This window comes from Epinephelus fuscoguttatus, linkage group LG20 (assembly GCF_011397635.1).
Source record: "Epinephelus fuscoguttatus linkage group LG20, E.fuscoguttatus.final_Chr_v1".
NCBI classification, from domain to species: Eukaryota; Metazoa; Chordata; class Actinopteri; order Perciformes; family Serranidae; genus Epinephelus; species Epinephelus fuscoguttatus.
Genome location: NC_064771.1, coordinates 33,587,886 through 33,609,293, shown reverse-complemented (window position 1 = coordinate 33,609,293; position 21,408 = coordinate 33,587,886). Strand labels below are relative to the sequence as shown.

The following is a 21,408-nucleotide window of genomic DNA, read 5'->3' as shown; positions in this document are numbered from 1 at the left end:
TAATAATAAATTGTTCTAAATATGAATGCAATTGCAACCTTCTTCTCTATATTCACCTCTATTAATAGTCTCACCAAAGTCCCCTTGCATAATGTGACAAGAGGCATCTTTCACAACACATGGGGTGGTTCCCAGTGACCTTTTCACCTCCAAATACCTCCAGGGGCTCTAAACATGACAACAAACTCCAGGGAACCAGGTCTCACCCTTGATTTGTTACCCAAATTCTGCTTGGAGACAGCTGACACAGGTTGCAATGACATGCACTTTGTATTTTAAGTAATTTCAGTCAAATACTTTTCATTAAACAATCGCGTTTTCCTTTTAAAAATCAGAAAATGTTAATTTAGTGCTCATTGTGGCTTCACCTAAAGATAAACGTTTGCCGGACCTGACCACCTAGTTTCATGTGATGGTGAAGAGGGGCAGCAGTTTCAATATTTGCACTGGGTGTTGGGTTTACACACACACAGTTTCTGCCCCAGCAGCACTGGCCTGTTGGTGCCCTTTTTCCTAAAGCTGAGGTTCACGCAGAGTTCAGGCACAAATGAATGCAGAGTCAATCTGTCAAGACACCAGAGTGGCTCGCAGAAGTCAACTCTAGGGCCTCTCATACTTTGGATTTTTGCAGGTATTGCTTTTAATATTTAGGCTAAAGAGATTACAGGCCATTTAGCCAATGTTCTGGTTCATGCAAACTAAAAAGTGTAATAAGTTCAGGACCTATGGAGAAAAAAAGATGTTTCCAGGAAATGGAAATCAGCAATCATTTGAAATACATCCGCATGAGTATGCAGTTCTCTCACAACTATATTAAAAATTAATATGGCTCCACTAATAGAAGTTACAGTTGAAATACCATACGGCCCATTACTGTAAATTAGAAAAGGGTTGAGAGGTTTGTTGTCATGCGTTACTTTAAAAGCCGAAAAGCTTCCCGAAGAGTCACAAGGCCAAGGACTGGCGAGGTGACAATCGATATGGTGAATAGTGGCAGATTTAACAACAAAAAAGGGGACAGTGCAGAAAACAAGTGTGGGACTTCATTCCAGAGGTGTGATCCCTGCCATCTCTGTAGGTAATACCTCAGCGCTCCCAGCGGGCTCTCCATCTGGAGGTGTCAGAGTTGGTGCTGCAGCCAACACCACGGAGACAGATGTTCAGCTGGGGGAAGAGGAGGAGGATGTTTTTCACCTTCGGATCAGCGCAGCTCTCTTTGCCTTCTGCCGGAGAATGTAGGGCAAGGAGAGCAGAGGAGAGGAAAATGGTTAATGAACACCGGAGGAGAAGAAAGAAGATCATTTATGGTCACAAAAATAATCAAAAACCCTGCAGCGCCAACACCTGACTGCACAAACATGAGGACTATTAATACATACAGCAGCAAACCTCTCTCTCCTCAGATATCTTACACATCTTTAGCCGGCCCGCCTCCCTCTGCACTTTGTCTGAGGTCAGCCCAGTGCTGTTTGTACCCCATGCTGCTTGCAGTTGTTGCAGGCTCTTTTACAAGTCTATTGCCATGCTCACTTCCTTGGTTTTTGACCAGTTCCTCTGTCGCATGTCACTCTGCAGGGTCCCGGGGCTTCAAAGGGAAACCAGATACAGTATTCATGGGATAACGGGGGGTTGGTTCATCTGAGAGATACCAGAGAGGAGTCATTTTTTATTGCTAAATATCAAACGCAGCCATTAGGTTAGCGCCATTTATCTATCACATAAACAATATGTATTTTAATGTGCTGACAAGATGCAGTGATAAATGGAGCATCTGTTAAAGCTTAAAAAACAGACAATTCTCTGATATATCTATAAAATAAAACATATGAAGTCCGAACCCAGTATCTCAAATTTGCCTTAAGGGGCTTTTCAATCAGCACCCTCTGTCCTTTCTGACCCTCGCTTTGGATGAGGAAACCTCAGAAGGAGCAGCTGAGGAAAGACCCCTCCTCCTGGTCGGGCAGGCGTGCATTAGATGTTGTGCGCACAGAACACACCAACATGATAAAATTGCAATATACAGGTGTCACCAAACAGCTTGAGCCAAACGCCCTCCTGTCCATCCTGAATCCTGTGTTCTGTGTACTCCTGTAGACTACAGTCACACAGAGAGGAGCATGAGACACAGAGAGAGACAAGAGGAAAGGCTGAACCTCCAGGAGAACTGAGATCCAGATCCAACATGTGGAATGAGGCACCGACAGCCAGGAGGGAGAGAAGGTCCCACAGCGGCCGGTGGTCCAGCACAGAGACGCCTGAGTTAAAAAGAACAGAGGGGGAGAGAACGAGTCACACATATCAGACCTTTACAGGGACAGAATGATAAGCCATATTTCCATCATTGTCCCTGGTGTTTCATTATGAAGCTGGAGAAAGGCCTTCAATGGCTGATAAAAGAAATACCGGAAAGTGAAAGGCCGGGCTGCAACTAACGACTATCTTCGTTATCGATTTGGATGCAGATTCCTTTCTTGATGAGTCACTGTTTGGTGTGGAAAACACCAGGAAAGGGTGAAAAATGCTCACCACAATTTCCAAACATCTTGTTTTGTCTGACCAACAGTCCAAAATCAAAATATGTTCAATTTACTATATGTACAACAATTAAAAGCAGCAATTTCGAGGAGTGGGAATCACCAGAGGCCCCGCAATATTGTCACGATACTTATGCCACGATGCAATATTACTGCAATTTTAAACATTGTGTGATATGCTAAGTATTGCGCTAACATATACTGCAATATATATATATATATATATATCAAGATTTATTACCCTTCTTCAACTGCAAGTTATGTCCCCAAAGGAAAACTTCGTCAGCATCTGTTCATCTAGATAGTTTTCAGTCTGCTCATCTCGCTTCAGTCATTTTTATTGCAGTGAAATTGTATCTAGTGGACTGAAAAAGCACTAAATTTTATTATTCTAGTGTGCTACCAAAAATGGAATAATAATAATTTATTTAATAAAAGAATCAATATGTGGTGTTGCTGCATTGATATAATATTGCCATGCAAAATATCAGAGTACTATGTTGTATTGATTTTTCACCCAACATTTGAGAATCAGGAAACATAAAAAGTTTGGTATTTTGCTTGAAAACATTTTAAAGATGAGAGAAAATAGTTGCAGTTTAATTTTTTGTTGATCAGTTGAGGGACTGTAAAAGTTCTGGCAAGAAGTTAACACTGGAAAATGTCATTATAAAAGCAGACAATTTATATGTCTTTAGTACTTACAAAACAAAAGAAATCACAGTCACATGTGTGATTTTAATTCTGTCAGATGTTCCCAGTATTTATTTGACTTCCACATTTCTCCACTGTTGAAGCCTTGTGGAGAGACGCTGCCTAGTTATGAATGGCACACTCTCGTCTTCCTTTGTTATGGCACTGAGGCTCTTTTTAGCCCAGGCTGGGAGTTTCTTGACAACCCTCCCCCATCCGAGTCAGGCTCTATTGGATCTGGAAGCGCCAGCCGACCTGAAGCCCCAGCCTCCTGGGTCCCCCCTGTGACTGCATCCTTTCCCCACTCCATCAGCATAGTAACTGAGAGAGACAAGTGACTTGGCCAGGGTTAACGTCTTAATACTCCCTGGGATTGCCTCCAGGATCCAAATGGCTACCCCTAATAGTTTTCCTCCTCTGTGTGCCTGTCAGACCGCCATGACTATATGCCGTAAGAAAAACAAGACTAGCTGAGAGGCAGCGTAACGAAGCAGCACAATGAAATAATGAGGGGTGGTGAGGAAGAATAGGAAGGTCTGGTGTAAAGATGCAGCTTCGGGGCGCTGCTCGCTGCCCACACAGTGATGTCCCCCCTGCCTGGATACTTTGCATGGAGAGGCTGTACACTTGAAATTAAACCGGCTTCTTCCTTTAGAGCCCAGGAGGGGGAAAACCAGAACTCAATCAGTGTCACGTCACATGGTTCAAAGCGGCCAATTCGATGCTGCCAGGAGGCTGAGAAATGCAAGGTGACAGTTCATTTTACCAGTGACAGTGTGTCGGTCTCGCTTGCTGGTTCCCCAGTCAATTCCCAGCGAGCAGTGAAGGTTGAGCGTTGCTGGAGACAGACAGCAGCTCCCCCCCTCCTCCTCCTCCTTCTCGTCCTCACCACTCTCTCATCGACCCCGCTCTGCTTTGTATTCCAATTAACTGGACAGAGGGAGAGGCGGCAGTGTGCAGGATCACAAGCGCAGGCAGACACACTCTTCTGGCGTCCTTCCAGTCTCTCAATCCCACTGCTATCAATAGTGCTGTGCTTCCCCTTTTTCCCTTCCTTTCCTTTCCTTTTCCTCTCTCCTCGGCTCATGACAAGGGCCAGTTGTTCCACGGGGATAATTCACAGATTCTTCTTTAACAACTGCCTCTAGGGACAATGTCTTGGTAATGAAAAATAGGTCCCTCTCACACATTCATATATCACATGTAATAGAGGTATGTAATCACTCAGTCGAGTCAACGCACTGCGAGCTGTAACTGCTATCCTTAACAGACACCTCAAATAATGCTGAATTAATATTTTGAAATGGCTCATATATCCTAACATAATACAATTTGAATGATTTTCTATTCAATGCTCTCGGGGGCTAACATTGATTCGAGTACAAGCTGAGGTAACCCTCCCGAGTCAGTCAATATGTGGCTGACTGAAGGTTGTAGATTTAGCGCAACACATTTGCTCCTCTGTCTTTTGTGTCCTCGATCTATCATCGCTTTTTTTACTCCGCCGCCACCAGAGCCCCCCTACGCTGACACATGTTTGAGCAATGGGTGGGTTGGGAATACAATGATTCTGAGGAAATCCTAAAAGTAAACTACCTCTTTTTATCTCCTCGAGCAACACAAACATTTACAACAGACCCTTAAGAATCAGGCCAAACACCTTCTTATTCTATCAAGGGTTTGAATATGCTCTGACATGTTTAAATTAGGGCCACGTTTGAGCACCTTGAGATATTTGCTGTTGGAAAGTTGACACCTATTCTTACAGAGTGATTTATGCCAAGGTTTTTAAACAAGAGGTAAAAGTAAAATCCATAACTTAAGTCCTGGTACAATTTTTAAGCTTTCTTACAGAATTTTAGACACAAATTCCTCAGTGTGTGAGATTTAGTGGCATCTAGCGGTGAGGAATGCAGATTGCAACCAGCTGAAACTTCTCAGAGTAAAAATTCCTTCAGTGTTCTTTGTTCAGGAGGTTTTTAAACCGGTAAAAACACTGAGTAAAGCAGTTTCACGTTACAAACCAGTGTTTCTGCAATGCTGTTGGCTTGTCAGAGATGCTAATGTGTGCTCACCTTTTTTCTCTGATAACTTAAAATCCAGATGTTCAAGAGACTTTTACCAGGAGCCGAATTATCCACAGAAATCTCTTTCTCTCCAAAACAAACAGACTCAGTGCTTTAAACCAGTAAAAACACTGAATAAAGCTGTGAAACGTTACAAATCAGTGTTTCTCTAATGTTAGTCGGCATGTTGGAGACAGGCTTCTAACCTGACACCTGCTAATGTGTGCTCACCTTTTTTGTCTGACGACTTAAGATCCAGACGTTCAAGAGACTTTGACCGGGAGCCGAATTATCTGCAGAGGTCTCTTCCTCTCCAAAACAAACAGACTCAGTGATTTGAACCAGTAAAAACACTGAATAAAGTAGTTTCACAGTACAAATCAGTGTTTCTCCAATGCTATTTGGCATGCTGGAGACGAGCTTCTAACCTGACACCTGCCAATTTGTGCTCACCTTTTATGTCTGATGACTTAAGATCCAGACGTTCAGAAGGTTTTTAGTGAGAGCCGAATTATCTGCAGAGGTCTCTTCCTCTCCAAAACAAACGGACCCTGAGATTTAAACCGGTAAAAACACTGAACAAAGCAGTTTCACATTACAAACCAGTGCTTCTCCAACACTGTTGGCTTGTCTGAGATGGCCTGCTAGCCCAGCCCCTGCTAATGTGTGCTCACCATTTTTCTCTGATAACTTAAAATCCAGATGTTCAGGAGGTTTTTAATAGGAGCTGAATTATCCGCAGAGGTCTCCTCCTCTCCAAAACAAACGGATATGGTGATTTAAACTGGTAAAAACACTCAATAAAGCAGCTCCACATTTTTAGAGCCAGTGTTTGGTGTGTCCATTCTGGGTTATTGTAGAAACATGTCAGTGCAACATGGCGATCTCTGTAGATGAGGACATGCTCTGGATGTAGATGTAAATGGTTCATTCTAAGGTAACAAAAACACAACAATTCTTATTTTCAGGTGATTATACACCAAAGAAAACCCACTTATTATATTCCATTTTTGCAAATATATCCCTCTAAATCCTACACACACGACCTTTAAGTAAAAACATGCCCCTAAACCACATCACTTCCTTTTCTGAAATACAGATAAAGACAAACAGAGCCTGAAAGACAGGCATGGGTGCTTCACTATTTGTCCCTCTGGACTGCAAAAGAGTTTCTGCGTATCTTGAGAATGCAATTTGCTGTGTGTGTGTTTGCAGGACAGGATACACACACTCAGCGCTCACACACACCCTTCATGCCCTGAGGATCCTCCTGACTCTCTCTCCTGGCGCTATCAGATCAGAGAGACCCGCTGTCCCTCCCCACACCGCAATGCAAATGAAAAGGAATGCGCTGATAAAAGGCCAGATCCTAAAGATGAGAGGGCAGAAGGAGGACAGAGGCAGCGAATGCTTAAGGGGGGAAGGAGCCTCTTGGGGAGATGAGAGGTGGCGGAGGAGTCAGTGTTGGTAGTAGCGGGAGATCATAGCCTTGCTCCCCCTCAGCTGTGTTTGATACAGGGCTTTTGTCGCTCTTTCAGCGGCGCATTGTTGGGTGGTGTAATCCCCGTCGGATTACAAAGGGCTTCCCTTTTCATATGGGGCTGACCCAGCAGGCAGGTGGCTGGGGCTCTGTGGAGCTGTCAAGGGGAGGGAACCTCTTTTCCAGGGGAGGGGACCCCCAGTTCCTCTTACCTTCACAGGGGCTTTTTGCTGGGAGGCCAGTCAGGCGCAGGTCAGCGTGGGGACAATTCTGACATGGGACTCAACTCGCCCTGACCCCGTGGCTTCCTGTAGAGAAGTGACAGGGAAGGAGAGCATCAGCATTCAACGTGAAGAATGAAAAATACTGAAAATTATAAAATTAGGACCATGCATGAAAGGAAACTGCTGCTGCTGCTTTCTGACTATGTGGGAAATTACAGTTTTTTTTTTTAAAGAGTACAGATGCAACAGCAGTGCCATATTTCACTTAAATTCAGAAGAGAAGAGAGGAGATGATTTTGAGATTACTGCAGGACCTGGAAAACATTTTGAATTTCTTATTTTCTGTGTTACATGTTTAAAAATATCAGCTCGAATGTGCATATTGTGCACGGACACAGCATTTTATATTTTTACATTTACAATTAATGTTGTGTAGACCCTCTGTGTGTGTGTGATGTCTCTTAGGATATGAAATAATTATCTTGTGAGCCTGAATACACATTAGTCCAACATAGTCTTGACTGATATCCGGTGTATTCTGTCGATGTGAGCAGTGTCTGATTGAGCTTTGGTTTCTTGATGGCTCTCCTTGTAGTGTTTCAGTAATACAAGATCAATAAGGTGATAGCCAGGCCCACTGCTATTTCTATTAGTATTATACTACTACTACCACCACTACCTCCTCTACACTAAAGTTAACTGCGTTTACAAAAGGCCAGTCCAGTCCATCCCATTGCTGTTTACCCTCTACTGGTAATATAACCCATTCATCCATGTCCTGTCAGATAAAGTGAGGGACCTATTTAGTGATGCTGCGCTCACTTGTTGTCAGAAATACCCTAATTAGATTACAAGCTTAAATCAAAGAGCCATTAAAATGGTGATTACTGTAATTTAAACAGTAAAAGGGAGAATTTCTGATACCCAATTTGACAACATGTCTATGCAGCTATTTGTTTATCTGATTTAGTAATTGAGCGGTAGCTGTTATATCTTTTATTGTTGCAAGGCTTTGTTAAAACATCACTTGATGAATATTTACTCATCTTTAAGCACAAGGCAGCTTTATGTGATTTGATTTCTATTACAGATCCCCCACTTCAATTTTGATTCACAATTTCACAGCATCTTAAAGGGTCCTTGAAGGTATCTGCACATAACGTTGCTAACATATCTTATATTAAAATAAAAATATAATAACACCCAAAACTATTTTCTACTGGCGTTATCAAAGTCGTAATTAGTGTACAGTAAAACAGAAACATTTTTATAAAAAGAATCGTCATCATCGTTGTAAAAACATCGTCTAAATGTACGACAACACTAATTTACGATTTTACAACTCCACTCACCTCTATGTAGAATAATAGCACTTGAATGTAGCGCCGTCACAAAAGTCGTGTAAAAACGTATTGGGATTTTGTACATTCGCGTAAAACCACCTCTTAAACTTATTTCCACCTTTATTATAACTTCAGGTGGTAAATATATTAACTTACCCAGGAATAATTGTTGTCAGAGGAGGAATGTCGGTTACCTTCAAAGGTCACGTAACCTTAAACAAGCTAGCTATGAAGGTCAGCTAATGCTAAGTTAGCTGTCAATGACTAACCGTTAGCTACACGTTGGAAACAAGTTTAGCCTCTTAAAATCGACGTAAAACCGTTTCACAATGTCTGAATGGTAGACAGGTAAGGGCTTGCTCACAGGAAACCTTCACAGTGATCTAAAATAAGAGAATAATGGCGCTAAATTGCGATAACCGATCTAACGGTGTTAGCCTATTAGCAGGTTAGCATTAAGCTAATTGGCAGTGTGACTTGCTAAACGGTTAATTCCGTAAGTGAGTGCGATGACCATTAATGCGGCGATAGCAAACAAAAATGTGGGTACAGTACCTCCAGCCACGTATTTAACAAACAAACAGAGACATAGTTTTAATTGAAATATTTAAATAATTTAGGCATTTTCTAATTACTGGAATTAGCTACATGAGCTAAGGTTAGCTAGAACAAAGTTCCATTAGCTGATGCTTGTAATAGCTAACCAGGGAAATTGTAATGTTAAGGGCTCTGTAAGATATTACTTTAACCATTTTCAGACAACTTTTAGTACAATAAAGAGGCGTTATTTGTGGCTGTATAAATATTGGTGAAATTGTAGGAGACAATTATTCCAAAATACCTTTGTTTCACCACCAAACTTTGACATACTGTATAAACCAGGCACCATTGTTGGAGTCCCTCCACTCTAATTCTGGAGGATTAAATTGGCCCAGAGTGAACAATACTGGCCACAGGTTGTCAGGCTTAAAAAAAAACCACAGGAGCACCTAACCAAAACATTAGCCTGTATCAGGGGTATAACGATGTACATACTGGAGGTATAAAGGACAGTTCAGTAATGCTGAATCATTTCTGCAATACACCAGTGTCTGGGGTGCTGGCCTGCTGCTGGCCTCGCAGTAGTTGCAGCTGGGTGCAGTTTTTGATTTCAGAATGATATTTAGATATTATTTTAACTGTTTTTGAGATTTAAATAGATTTTTTTCAATTGGGAAAACACCTAAGGGGCATCCCATTTTGTTGATAAGTTTATTTCCCTCAATTTAATGTGGTATTTTATTGATCCCTGTGGGGAAATTGTCTGTTCGCTCTTCCCACTTTGCAGGGAGGTCAGGCTGCACAAGAGCAGCAACAGAGCAGCGTGTCTGGAGCTGGCTGGCAGGGATTCACTGTCATGCTCAAGAACACTTAAACAGTCCAGATGCTTGCCGACTTGGGCATGTGTGCCCACAGTCATTTGGTTGAAGGACAGAGGTATGTTTTTTGCATTATTTATAGCACTTCTAGTTGTAACAGGACACTGAAAAATGATGACACAGGGACACGTAAGTTGGCAAGCTTTACAAACAAAAATCATGTGATTTTAAAAAAAAGAAAAAAAAAGAAAATTCCCTTTGATTAAGGGACGGATAAACATCCACATACAAGACGCAGAGATGCGTGCTATTTCAGCACCAGTCATATTCAGAGTTTCCATAATCTTGTTTTCAAGTGTTTCAAGTTGCTCATTTTGTGATTCACCACAAACACCTACATGTACATAAGATGTCGGTTCACATCTTTATCACAGGCAGCTTTGCGAGACTACAGTGCTGCCAAAGGTATCTAATGTACAAGATCACTTCCCCTCCTGAGGTTTGAGTTGAGACAATGTTTTTGTAGGTCAAATAGAGGAGGTTTCTCGTTGTCAGTCAAACCTTGTCATCAGCCTTGACTTAGAAACCAGAGTGTGGAGGAAGTTGTCATCTGTGCACCTGCTCCTCCCTATTTTGTGCAAATCTAGATGTATGCACGGAAGTTAAGTTGCAGAACAAGGACACAGGTGGTTAGATGCGAGGCTGTGCCAGGCTCTTGTCTCTGCCATGGAGCTGTAACAGTATGACAGAGGTTAGGTGCACATAGGCGGCCTTGTGGAGTAAAAACCAAAGTGTGAAGGGGTAGAAAAAGTCTGAAAAGTCAGCAAACCAAAGTGTCTCGAGTTGGAGAAGTGAATGCCAGGGATGGGGACAATCCCGACTGAAATTAGGCGCCTTTTGGATGGTAATGTGTCAATCTTTTACTTTAAATTATAATTTTTAAAACAATACCATTTTATCTTGCAATCTTTGTTTAAACAGGAATGTAACTGTGGAAATATAGTGTAAGCGGGCATGCTTATGGCAGCATTCAAAATGTACCAATGACATGTTCGACTGGTTGTGAACACACAGACAGTTAAGTGAACTACACCCTTAAAACAACTGTCTTTTTTATCTTGTTGCTCACAGTACCTTGTACCTGTGGTTACTTCTGCTGAAATGAAAACCAAAACTAGAACACATAAAACCTATTTTTCGACACCTATGATAGACTGTAAACCGTACAGCATTTTACTTAATTTGCATGTACTGCCTGCCAGGCCCACAAAGAGCACCTCTGGGAGAACATTTGCATATGTCTGTCTGTTTGTGTAACACGGGAGGACATAAAGAAATTGAATCAGATAAGTGATGTCGGCCAACCTGTTTTACAAACATAGCTATTGCTTTACTGGGTAATATTTCCATTACTTAAATCGTGTTTGCAGTCCAGTTCAATACCACAGTGAAAAAGAATATTAATCATAACCACTTCTTTTGTATAGACATTTGAAAGAGTAATGTCTTATCTGTACTGTGTGTCTTTGGATTACATGTTCACCGGTCAAACCTCATAAAGAGTAGTTTGTTTTTAGGCTCTGAAGAAGCAATTAGGTGGTAAAACTATAAACAGCTTGAATATTGTGGTCGCCAGCTACCATTATATATAACACCCAATAAATTCACAAGGGCTGAATTATTTTAAAGATATAAATTTCATTCGTTTGCATCAGAAAGACTTTATTAACGAGTTCCTTATAACGAGCCCTGACTGAGAAAACATAGATCAGATTATTAAATATATGTACGTAGAAACAAGTTGTGAAGAAAACGGCAAGGTTGTGGTGCTGGAATGCATTATATTTTGCACATGGTCATGCTGTTGTGTCCATCTGCTGTGACTTCAGTAAGTACGAAACCTTTCAGACTGTTATTTTTAATTTTATACTCTAAGGTCAAAATATTTAGTGACTGTCATACCTGGAGAGGACAGATTGATCTGTGATCTGCAGCTCCTAATAATGGGGTTTTATCTTGGTAAACAGTGGCCCTCATTTATCAATCTAACATACAAACCAGTGCAGATCCGTTCACAGACGTCACCCTATTTGGCTCTAGCTCTGGTTGTATTTGGCAGCCTGGAAAGTGGCATCATAGGAAGTCGGAAGAATACAGTATGGAAAGAAAACACTGCTGCGGTCAACAGCGTCACAGTGGAAAATCAAACACCAGCTGAGGGTGGAATATTTAATTCATATATCCATGATATGTACCGATCTAGCATACTATATTAATAGCTAATATTAGTCTATATAACACTGATGTTGTTGTAGTAGCCTGTTCATATCAAAGCTTATAGCTGACCCACGTAACTGCATATGGGGTCTGCTTCCATTTCGGGCTTAACAGGTGGCGGAAGAGACACAGATGTACCACCTGTGTCTGAGCTAGACACTGGTAATAATGTAATAACCCATAGGCTACTAGTATTTAATTATTTAAACTGTTGCAGGGTTTATTTGTTTCATTTAATGTTGTTTTAATGATAATTGGTGTAAACATGCTTTGGTTTGTCAGTGTTAAAAAAAAAAAAGAAGAAAAGTTTTGGATAAATTAGAGCCGGGCACCACTGGTGTTCATCCTTTGGTCAGTCTGGAGCCAGTCCCACAGAGCCAGGCAACTGTAAGCTGTGATAGAGAGCGTGTGCCTGTATGGTGGCTATACATTTTGAAGTTATTAATATGTGGCTGCAAATACTTAGATGCCAGTCAGATTACGGTCTAATAACATTTCTCCATCTCAGCCAGATTTACTATGCTGCACCACAAATTCACGCTGACCGTAACACAAGCTGAGACCTGATGTGAGATTTGAACGTAGCCTCTGTTCACATCCACAGTGATAAATGCAGGGCTTTGTGTGGAAATAACTGTACGCCCAGTTTTCTGTTGTACGTTTGTTTCATACATGAAGGCCAGTGTGAGCAAATGATGAGGGTTCTGTCTCTTACAAACATTTTAAGCCTAATCAGTGTTTTAATCTTTCCTTCCTTGTGTCCTTGGAAAAACATGTCATAAATGCCATGTTTACAGTGTTGTCTTTGCTCCTCAGACTGTGAGCTGTTTGTAGCAGATATCCTTCAAGATGAAGAGCTCAGTGAAAGTGCCCAAGAGACACGGAAAGTCTTACTGAATAACTTCAGGGTCGTCCATGTAAGGTAGGATTTTTACCTCTAGGAGCAGGATTAAATCAGCGTTTAGCGAGCTTTACTAGTCAAGTGTCACAATGTAATTTCATGCCACCATTACCTAACTTTTGCTGTTAATACCACACAAGAACCGTAATTGTTGCTGTAATTGCTTTAAACACAGTTAGCAAAATTACATTTGAAGGAACTCATTTAGTCTAATGGTGTCACCTTCAAGATTTCATTCATGCTCTTATTTATTGTTATTAAAAGTTTTTAAAGATCTCAGAATAATCTGTTTTGATCTGGATGATTTGAAACTCTAGCATGAGGTGTGATAGTTTACTCCGGAAGCAGCTCCACCGGCGTAGCCTGCGCTGCATGATATAAGCGGCGCATGCTTTGGCACAGATGTGTGTGGTTTTGTGGTTTCCTCTGCAGGAAACAATTGCTGAAATTCTGTAGCAGAACTGGAGCTGAGTTGAAATAATGAAAGCACAGAAAACTCAGTGCATAAGACTTAAGTATATGCTTATTTTGGTTTTACAGACACCCTCAAGAATTCCCCTTCCCATGTGAGTAAAATTACCCCAAGTCTCTTATCATTGAAATATCACAAACTGCTGTGTCTACAAAGTGCAGAAATTAGTGACAGATTTATCATGTACTACTGAAAGTTAAGCCTTTAAAGCCTTTTCTTACTTGGCTCACATTTGCTTTATCGCTTTCCTTTTCACACACACACATACTCATTCTCACAAACACACACTCAGCGGACTTTAGAGACGACGACGGTTCTGATGACAACCGCAGTTCCAGTCTGGGTCGCTCGGACGACGCCTCAGTGGCCTCTGACTACCAGGATGATGGAGCCCCTGAGTGTGAGTTAACAATAGTCCTGAGTCTGATTCCCTCTGTGTGTGTGTGTGTGTGTGTGTGTGTGTGTGTGTGTGTGTGTGTGTGCATGTGTGTGTGTGGTCTTGGGCTATTTGCGCAGTGCAGAGATCTGAGCTCAAAAAGGCCTAATTCTTAATGTGGGTGTCTATGTGCGGCAAAGCAGCACTGATGGCTTTTTCCCTCACAACATCAAATGGAAAAAAAAGAGAAAAGAATTATGAATTTGAGCAGCAGACAGCAGCCCAGATGATATGCAGCTTTAAGCTCAAATCATCTAGTTTAACCAAGGACAATGGAGAGAAATTCTAACCCTAATAATGGGATGTACACGTCTGTATTATCTCTGTGAGCGTGTTTCTGCTGAAAGGCTACAGTGTGCGAGGAATTCTGCACCAACAAAGGAAAAGGTAATAAGGAGGAGTCGGTGTCACGGGAGACAATGCGGTATTCCTCTGAGAAAACTAAACAAATGCAGTTTTAACAAACTACCCTCGCCCTCCTCACTGGCACACCTACACCTCGCCACAGGAAGCACAGTCGAACCCTTCTGCTGTATATTGTTGCTCGCCTTTTTAATTTGAAAAACAGACCACATCTGTGAAATCCCCCCCTACCCCTCACTGGCCTCCTACCTCTCTGCCTGGCTCCGGTGACATCAGTGACTCCTCCTCCTGGATATTGTGCAGGTACGCTGTCCTGATGCTGAGGAAAAAGGGGGCTGGTGAGTTCACAAAGGCCTGATTGGGGACCTAGAGCTCCCTCCAGTGGTAGATCCTCAGCTCCTGATCTGTCCCCTTGAGCTGTATGTGTGGACTGTGGGAGGCATGGAGGCCCACACAGAGAGGAGGCTTTGTAGCTGCAGGCTAATGCAGTGATTGATTGACCCCGAGCCCCTCTATTCTTTCACAACCGGGTTTGAAATACAACACTGTACCTGAGGGGCCATGTGTGTTCCATCCCTCTCTCCCTGTATCAATCTTTCTCTCTATCTTCCCTTCTCGGACTTGCCCTCCCTCCTGTTCAGACTTTTTGTATTTCTGACTCTATGCGCCAGCTAATAGTCCTTGACATGACATGCCGCAGGTGGGCATTATTGACTTGGCTGCCTCAGGTGCCCATCTATACCCTCTGCTTTCTTTTTCAGCCCCTTTCTTGAAGTAAAGAGGGAATCTTGTGGAATTTCCCAAGAAGAAAAAGGAGCATGTTGTCTCCGTTTGCAGTCATTTTGTGATACCAGTGCCAGCTGGATATAGTCAAAAACGTTCCCCTTATTTGGAAATGTCTTAATGAACTCTTCCGTCCTCTGCCCACAGAAGAGTAACTGCCGCCTTTCTCTTCAAGTTTGGAAAAATAGAGTAAACAAATCACGGCAGATGGTGGGAAGATAGACCACAAGACAATGATAATTCATTTTTTTGAATTGTTCATTTCAGAATAAACAAGGCGAGATTTCCTTGGGGAAACAAACAAAATCAAACAATAAAATGCTTAAAAAATTTCCCTTAAGGCTATAACGATAACACGCCCAACCACAAACTATGCCGTCTGTTACTGTGGATGCGATAGTTGTTAAAGCTGGAACGTTGTGTCACGCCATTGTTGGTGTTAAATGTGAGAAATAGCCAATTATGCAGCACTACCAGAATCTTCTTTTTCTGTTCATTTGCATTTTTGCTTTGAATATCGAATGTCCCTCCCAACTAAACAGCTATGCCTCTAAAAAAAACACACATTTTATTGTTGGATCAATAATCATAACATTTGATTCCATAAGACAAATTTACACCTCACAGCCGCTGTGTCTTTTTATTGCTGCGACCATGTTAGCGTAGTGAATGGCCTGTGTCCTCACTTAAAGGGCATGTGGAGTTCATAGTTCATTCTCTGTTCACAGCCAGTTGAAAGAGATGGCTCGCACTTTTCTGCTGGGCGGTCTGCTTCAATGGAAGAGGGAGTGTTTGTGGGAAATAATGGCATGACCACTTAATGAAATCAGTGGCATTTTTGGGGGAACAATCATCCGTGGTGACAATTTGAATTTCCTTTTATTCCCTTTAACGCAGAAATCAGCAGAATACCTTTTGTTGCAAAAATGAATGGTAATTTTGTGATTTAGAGAAAAGCACTTGGCTTTAAGGAGAAGGTAGAAAATTGAGGGGTTTTTTTCTTCTCTTGAGTTTAATCGTATCATTTTATTTGAGGCTACTGTACACAATAGAGACTTTGTGACTCGGAGAATGTATTATCCGTGGTAATCGACTGGCTGCCTTCGCTGCTCTCTGTTCCCTAACCAGAGAGTGAGTGAGTGTGAAGTCGATGGCTGCTTTTACACGCAGGAGGAGCCTGTGCCGTTTGATTAGATGCGGTGGCCTGTTGTCTTCAGCGGACTGGGTGACACCAGATTTGTAATGGCTGACAGGAACAGATGGAGCCTCCATTGTTAGCCCGGGTGTCTGCATGGTAATGTGAACTGAGTTTCACCCGCCGACCGCACCGATGACCTGACCGCGCCTGCATCCTCACCCCAGCCTCGTCTGCCCCCTTTACCACCCTCCACCTCTCTCTCTGCGCTATTTGGGGCTCACACACATTTTTTTTTTACCATCACACACACTCTCTGCCATTCCAATACATTTTAAATACACAAACAAATACATGCACAGATTTCTCCCTCTGGCGTGTATAATCACTTTACACACACATACATATGCACACATACACCCCAGGAGACAGCCGGAGATGTGGGGCTTTTAGCCCCGTCATGCTGTTTGCAGGTCAAGTTTATGAAGTTGAAATGGCCTGTTTGTTTTTCTTTGATTGGGGGAGCACCGCTGGGCGCTCGGGGATGTTTGCTAGAAAGCTGCAGCGATGACAGAGCACTGCAGGAAGAGCTTTGTTTCAGGAGGGCGTGCAGAAAAGATGACGCTTTTGATACGTATCCGTCTTCTTCTTTGTGATCGTAATGATTCTATTATGGTGCACCTTATAGTCTATGTGACAAAACTAAGATTGCATGTGCATGTTATTTTCTGCTACACTCGTATCAGGTCACTTTATCAGTTTGTGTTATTTACATCATTGAATCTGGCATCTGTAAAGTGTCTTGGAGATTGCTTAATTTGACATAAAGGCAGGTAGGGCTGCATCTAACAATTATTTTGATTATTTTCATGAGCAGTCTATTAATCATACGGTCTTGAAAGTGTTTTGCATCTACAGATTTTCAGTTTCCTGTTACATTCATCAAAGAAAAGCTGCAAATTCATACACTTGCGAAGCTGGAACTAGAGTTTAACGATGAATCAGAGATCAGAATAGTTGCTGATTAATTTCTTGTCCTTAATCAGTTAATAATACATGCACTAAAGGTGGATGTGTTCTGTTGTACAGGCCTATTTAAAGAACGCAGGAATGTAACTCCTGTCAGTGATTACTGTGCCGACCCAATTTCCTAAACCAATTACTTGCAACAGAATGCAGTAGGATAACCAATTTGAATTTATGTCTCGCTGTTGCCTGTTTCTCATTTGAATATGAGGAGCCAATGCACAGTAACAACATTATTACACTGTGCTGGTAAATAGAATATTAAATCTAAATTTTGTCATTTTGGCTGAAGCTTGAGAAAGCTATATAAAGTGAAGTGCTTCTGGGGGTGCATGCCCGGGTCTCTTGGCTGGTGAAATAGGAAAAAACGATGCCAGCTGACAGATTGATGCACCATTAGAGGGTTAATCAGCAATGTTTAAAGTGCCAAACTGGCCCCTTGTCAGTGTTTGAAGTCAAATTAAGTCATGGAGAAAAGAGCAAGTTTCTGGGTGCTGCACAGAGGAAGAGACGACATTAAAAAAAACCCAGAAATGTTGACACATTGCTGAATAAACTTAGTAGCAATTATCCCAGTTTTTCTCGTTTGTATGCAGCACCTGGACAGTATTTTGGGTCTGCATAGATGACCTCCTTGCAGGTTTGTTGGCCTGTGGTCATGCTGTCTGCCCACGTACTGAACTCTTAACCTTTGGCCTCCTGCTTGACCAACCTGTGACCTGTCTGCACTCTGTCCAGAGAATGATTGGCCTTCCTGTCACAGACCGCCCATCAGTCACAAAGTTTCTTTGGAGTTTCTCTGATAGCCATCTACTGTATCTATCCGTCAGAATATCTGCCTGGAGATTAATTTTTCACAGCATTCATCGGTGTATGGATTTCGTGACATTTGGATAGCGGCAGCTCGTTTGCAAGGAAGCGAGGAATATGTTAATGACCTCCAGTCTTCCTCATTCTCCTTCACTCTCCTTTCCTTTCCTCTCTCAGTTGCAGCCTGTGTGCTTTTCTAGAAAGACACACACACACACACACACACATTACGAGGCAGGAGCAGGCTCTGTGCATCGCTGCGACTGCTTGCCACCAGGGTTCAAAAGTTCACACTATTCCCCTAGGGCTACTGTGCTGCTGCAGATGCTGATAGTCTTTTCTTTCTCTCTCTTTCCCTGCTGCCTTTCTCTCCCTCTCTCCCTCGCTGTTTACGCTATTAATCTTGTACACTCTCTCTCACACACTCACTCACACTGCCTGGCAAGAAGAGAGCGGCTTGAAGGGGGGATTTGGACGTATTTAACCGAAGGGCATCCATCACTCTCATCTCCGGCTTCACCCCCACCAAAAGCCACACCGTGTAGTTTTTGCGTCCTCGCGGTTTGTAAGCCCTCTGATGCAGCTTTCCCCTCATTTGCTTTGTTTTATTGTTGCATTGCATATAATTACATCCCTCCGTTGCCTCTGGTGTAGCGCCGTGTTGAAACCCAGGGAAAACAAGCGAAGGTAAATGTGCAGCAGTCCATCTGTAAAGAGGCACATAGGCAGAATGCAAAGTGGGAAGCTGGGGCAGGGTGGCTCCTAATCTCCCCCAGAGCTGTCAATGTCACAGACAAATAGCAAAACTATCAGATGCGGCGGGTTCACCCAGAGGTTAGCGTTCCCAGGTACCTCCTGCATTCACTCCCTCTCTTTCTCCCCTTGCCTTGCAAATGAGAATTTGATTTTGCCCTCCACTGGAATCCATTTCTGGAGATGAATGAAGTTTCAATGCCAAGCCCAGGTGGCCCCGCTGATTTCTTAGGGAAATAAATGGAGACGGGAGAGATGTGTTGGCCTGTACACAGACAGTGACACGACGGCTCCCAATGCCTCTGGGATCCCTCTGTTTAATTGTTGCTGTAATGTAGCACTTTAAGGTCATTAACATGCCCTTGTGGAGTTATTTGAGGATGTTGAGGATGCATCCCTCTTTACACCGGGGCTCTGCTCGGCATGAAGAAGTCAGCACTGTGCGTGTGTGCCAAGTGGAACAGGGCTGCCGTGGGCTTGTGTGCTGTTGTCTTTATTCGACAATGGAAATTTCTACTATTGATTTGTGTTGGTCTGTGCTGTAAGTTAGCTTAACTCAAAGAAATGGAATAAGAAGTCAGCTGATAGCAAAAACATTTTATCGTTCTGTTCATACTGTTTGGCAGAATGAAAACTATAATTAGCTGTATTTTAAAAAAAAAACAATTATGCAATCAGTCAATAAACTTCAAAATGTAAATTTCTAACAGCACAGATTACAATTAAAGTGACAACATTTTATATAAAATGCCAGGATTAAATAAACATGGCTAAATTATTTATTTTTAAATTTAGTAATTCAGGCTATTTGGATTAATTTGATATATTCAGTGATTGTGATTTTAGTTACATGTGGTAAAACCGTACAAAAAAATGTATGCAAACATAATAAAAAAAGTTGAAAATATTGAGAAAAACATAAATTAAATCATGATTGTCGCTGCTGCTTTATAGCGCTGCGTTTTTTTATGTGTTTATTTGTATTTTGTCACAGAATCCGTTTTAAACGACTTCTGTCGCAGTAACTGTCATAGAGGTTGATTTACCGTTTCCTCTGAATGACGCACAGCAATAACAATTTGGTTTTATTTATTTTTTTCTCATTTACTTATTTATGTTTTGAAAAATTAAAAAAAGAAGAGAATCAAAAAAAGTTGGTAAATAATAAGAAATGATACATATTGGAAAAATATATGTACTTTTCCCTCCCCAGAGTTACTGTTTTACTCGCCTGTAAATGTTAACTGGTTATATAAAAAAATGTATTATATTTAATTTTAAATAAGTTATTTCAGCCACAATACATAAATGATTTATTTTATTAGAGCTATTTAAAAATCATTCACATATCCTGTTGTGAAATAGGAAAACATGCAGAAACAGAATTGCAGCAGATTCGGATTTGTCCCGAAAAAGGCCGTACATAGTAATTAATCAGCCATTACTCATATTTCTTTTTGAAAGACTGAATGGAGACCCGCTTAAAATATAATTAATAATTATTAGTACTTTTTTGCAACTTCTAACAGTGAATTTTAGAACAAAGTAAAAAAAAATTAATTGGGAAAAACTTGCCCAAATCATCAACTTTTATTGATTAATGGGAACAGTTGATTTGATTTGTATCCCAATAAGTTAAAACATCTACAAAAAACATAATTTGGTCCACTGAAAATAATTAAAATAAATATTAATTTACCAACTTCTTGAGATTTAAACAAGACTCTGATTACGACGAGAGTTTGGCCTTATTATTTTCATCGACAGACTATTTTTCTGTGACACCTGTTGCCCGTTGGACTTGCCGGTGATTTATGAAAGGAGTCAAAGAATGATAGCGTCATATAATTGTTTATTGGCATAATATGTAACAGCCGTGCCTATAAAATAAGACCAATTATATAAAAAGGTAATAGGCATGAGATATTGCTCAGAAAGCACAGTGCAATAACACGGTCCTCACGAACATATTTACTTACCATTATTGCTAAAATTATATTTAAAGCATTTTAGTGGAAATAACAGAAGCATTTTAAAGTTGCAATAACTGTACATTCAGAGAGCGAGTGTGTCGATTTTCTCTGAGTGTTTTTCCCTCCAGGCTCTGTCGTTGATTGTGTTATATCCCGTTTTTATCACAGATATGCAGGCTCTCCTGTGGGCCCCAACTCCTCCATTGTTGGTATTTATATTCTTACTACTGTTTCTTTTCTTTTTTTCGGTCTCTGTCAGTGAAGCAGCTGAAAACCATCCCCAGCGATTAGAGGATCATTGTATCTGCAGTTAAGCATTTGAATAGTGGTAGTAAATCTAGAAAAGGGAAATTCAGGGTCGCTGTATACGCTGCTTATGGCTGCCCAGGGGGAAGCCGATGTCACATAGTAAATTTAGCCCCTTAGTGTCTTTACAGTGGCCGGCCTGTGATGTTTGAACGTAGGAATAGAGCCAAACTGAGCCTAGAATGACTTGACATCTAATCCTGGGTAGAGGCACAGAATTGTATTTATTTTTTCCTCCCAAATTGCATCAAGTGTAACAGACGAAGTCAGACAATAAAACAGAGACACGGCAGATATCTCTGCATTAAAGTTGCAATACAGCTGAATGTTCATAATCCAAATATGTGATATAAAATATTTACCTGATCATTTGTGTGTATATTAAAGTTTTTATTCTTCGCGCAGTCATAAAGCTTTTATCTCAACTCAGAGATCTGTTGTTTAACCTGATTGACAGCCTTGATCCAAGAAAAAA

General features: G+C 41.4%; 1 protein-coding gene and 1 long non-coding RNA gene across 5 annotated transcripts in view; one reads left to right on the top strand and one right to left on the bottom strand.

The window, feature by feature from the left end:
* Positions 1-25: 25 nt before the first annotated feature.
* On the bottom strand, positions 26-8,095 carry LOC125881314 (uncharacterized). Its single transcript, XR_007448227.1, has 3 exons — positions 6,986-8,095; positions 1,413-2,255; positions 26-1,223 (listed from the first exon to the last, which is right to left on the bottom strand). It is a non-coding gene; the product is annotated as an uncharacterized LOC125881314 (long non-coding RNA).
* Positions 8,096-8,546: 451 nt separating this feature from the next.
* Positions 8,547-21,408, top strand: part of skap1 (src kinase associated phosphoprotein 1) — a 37,596-nt gene continuing 24,734 nt past the window's right edge. The window contains exons 1-5 of one of the 4 annotated variants that reach the window (XM_049564402.1): positions 8,547-8,688; positions 9,668-9,816; positions 12,792-12,897; positions 13,417-13,442; positions 13,641-13,748. In XM_049564402.1, coding sequence (XP_049420359.1) covers positions 8,678-8,688; positions 9,668-9,816; positions 12,792-12,897; positions 13,417-13,442; positions 13,641-13,748 — 400 coding nt within the window. In that variant the 5' untranslated portion in view covers positions 8,547-8,677. Of the gene's footprint in view, positions 8,689-8,865; positions 8,883-9,466; positions 9,817-9,846; positions 10,603-12,791; positions 12,898-13,416; positions 13,443-13,640; positions 13,749-21,408 lie in introns of those variants that run through there. The other 3 variants (XM_049564403.1, XM_049564401.1, XM_049564404.1) reach the window with 3 other exon arrangements.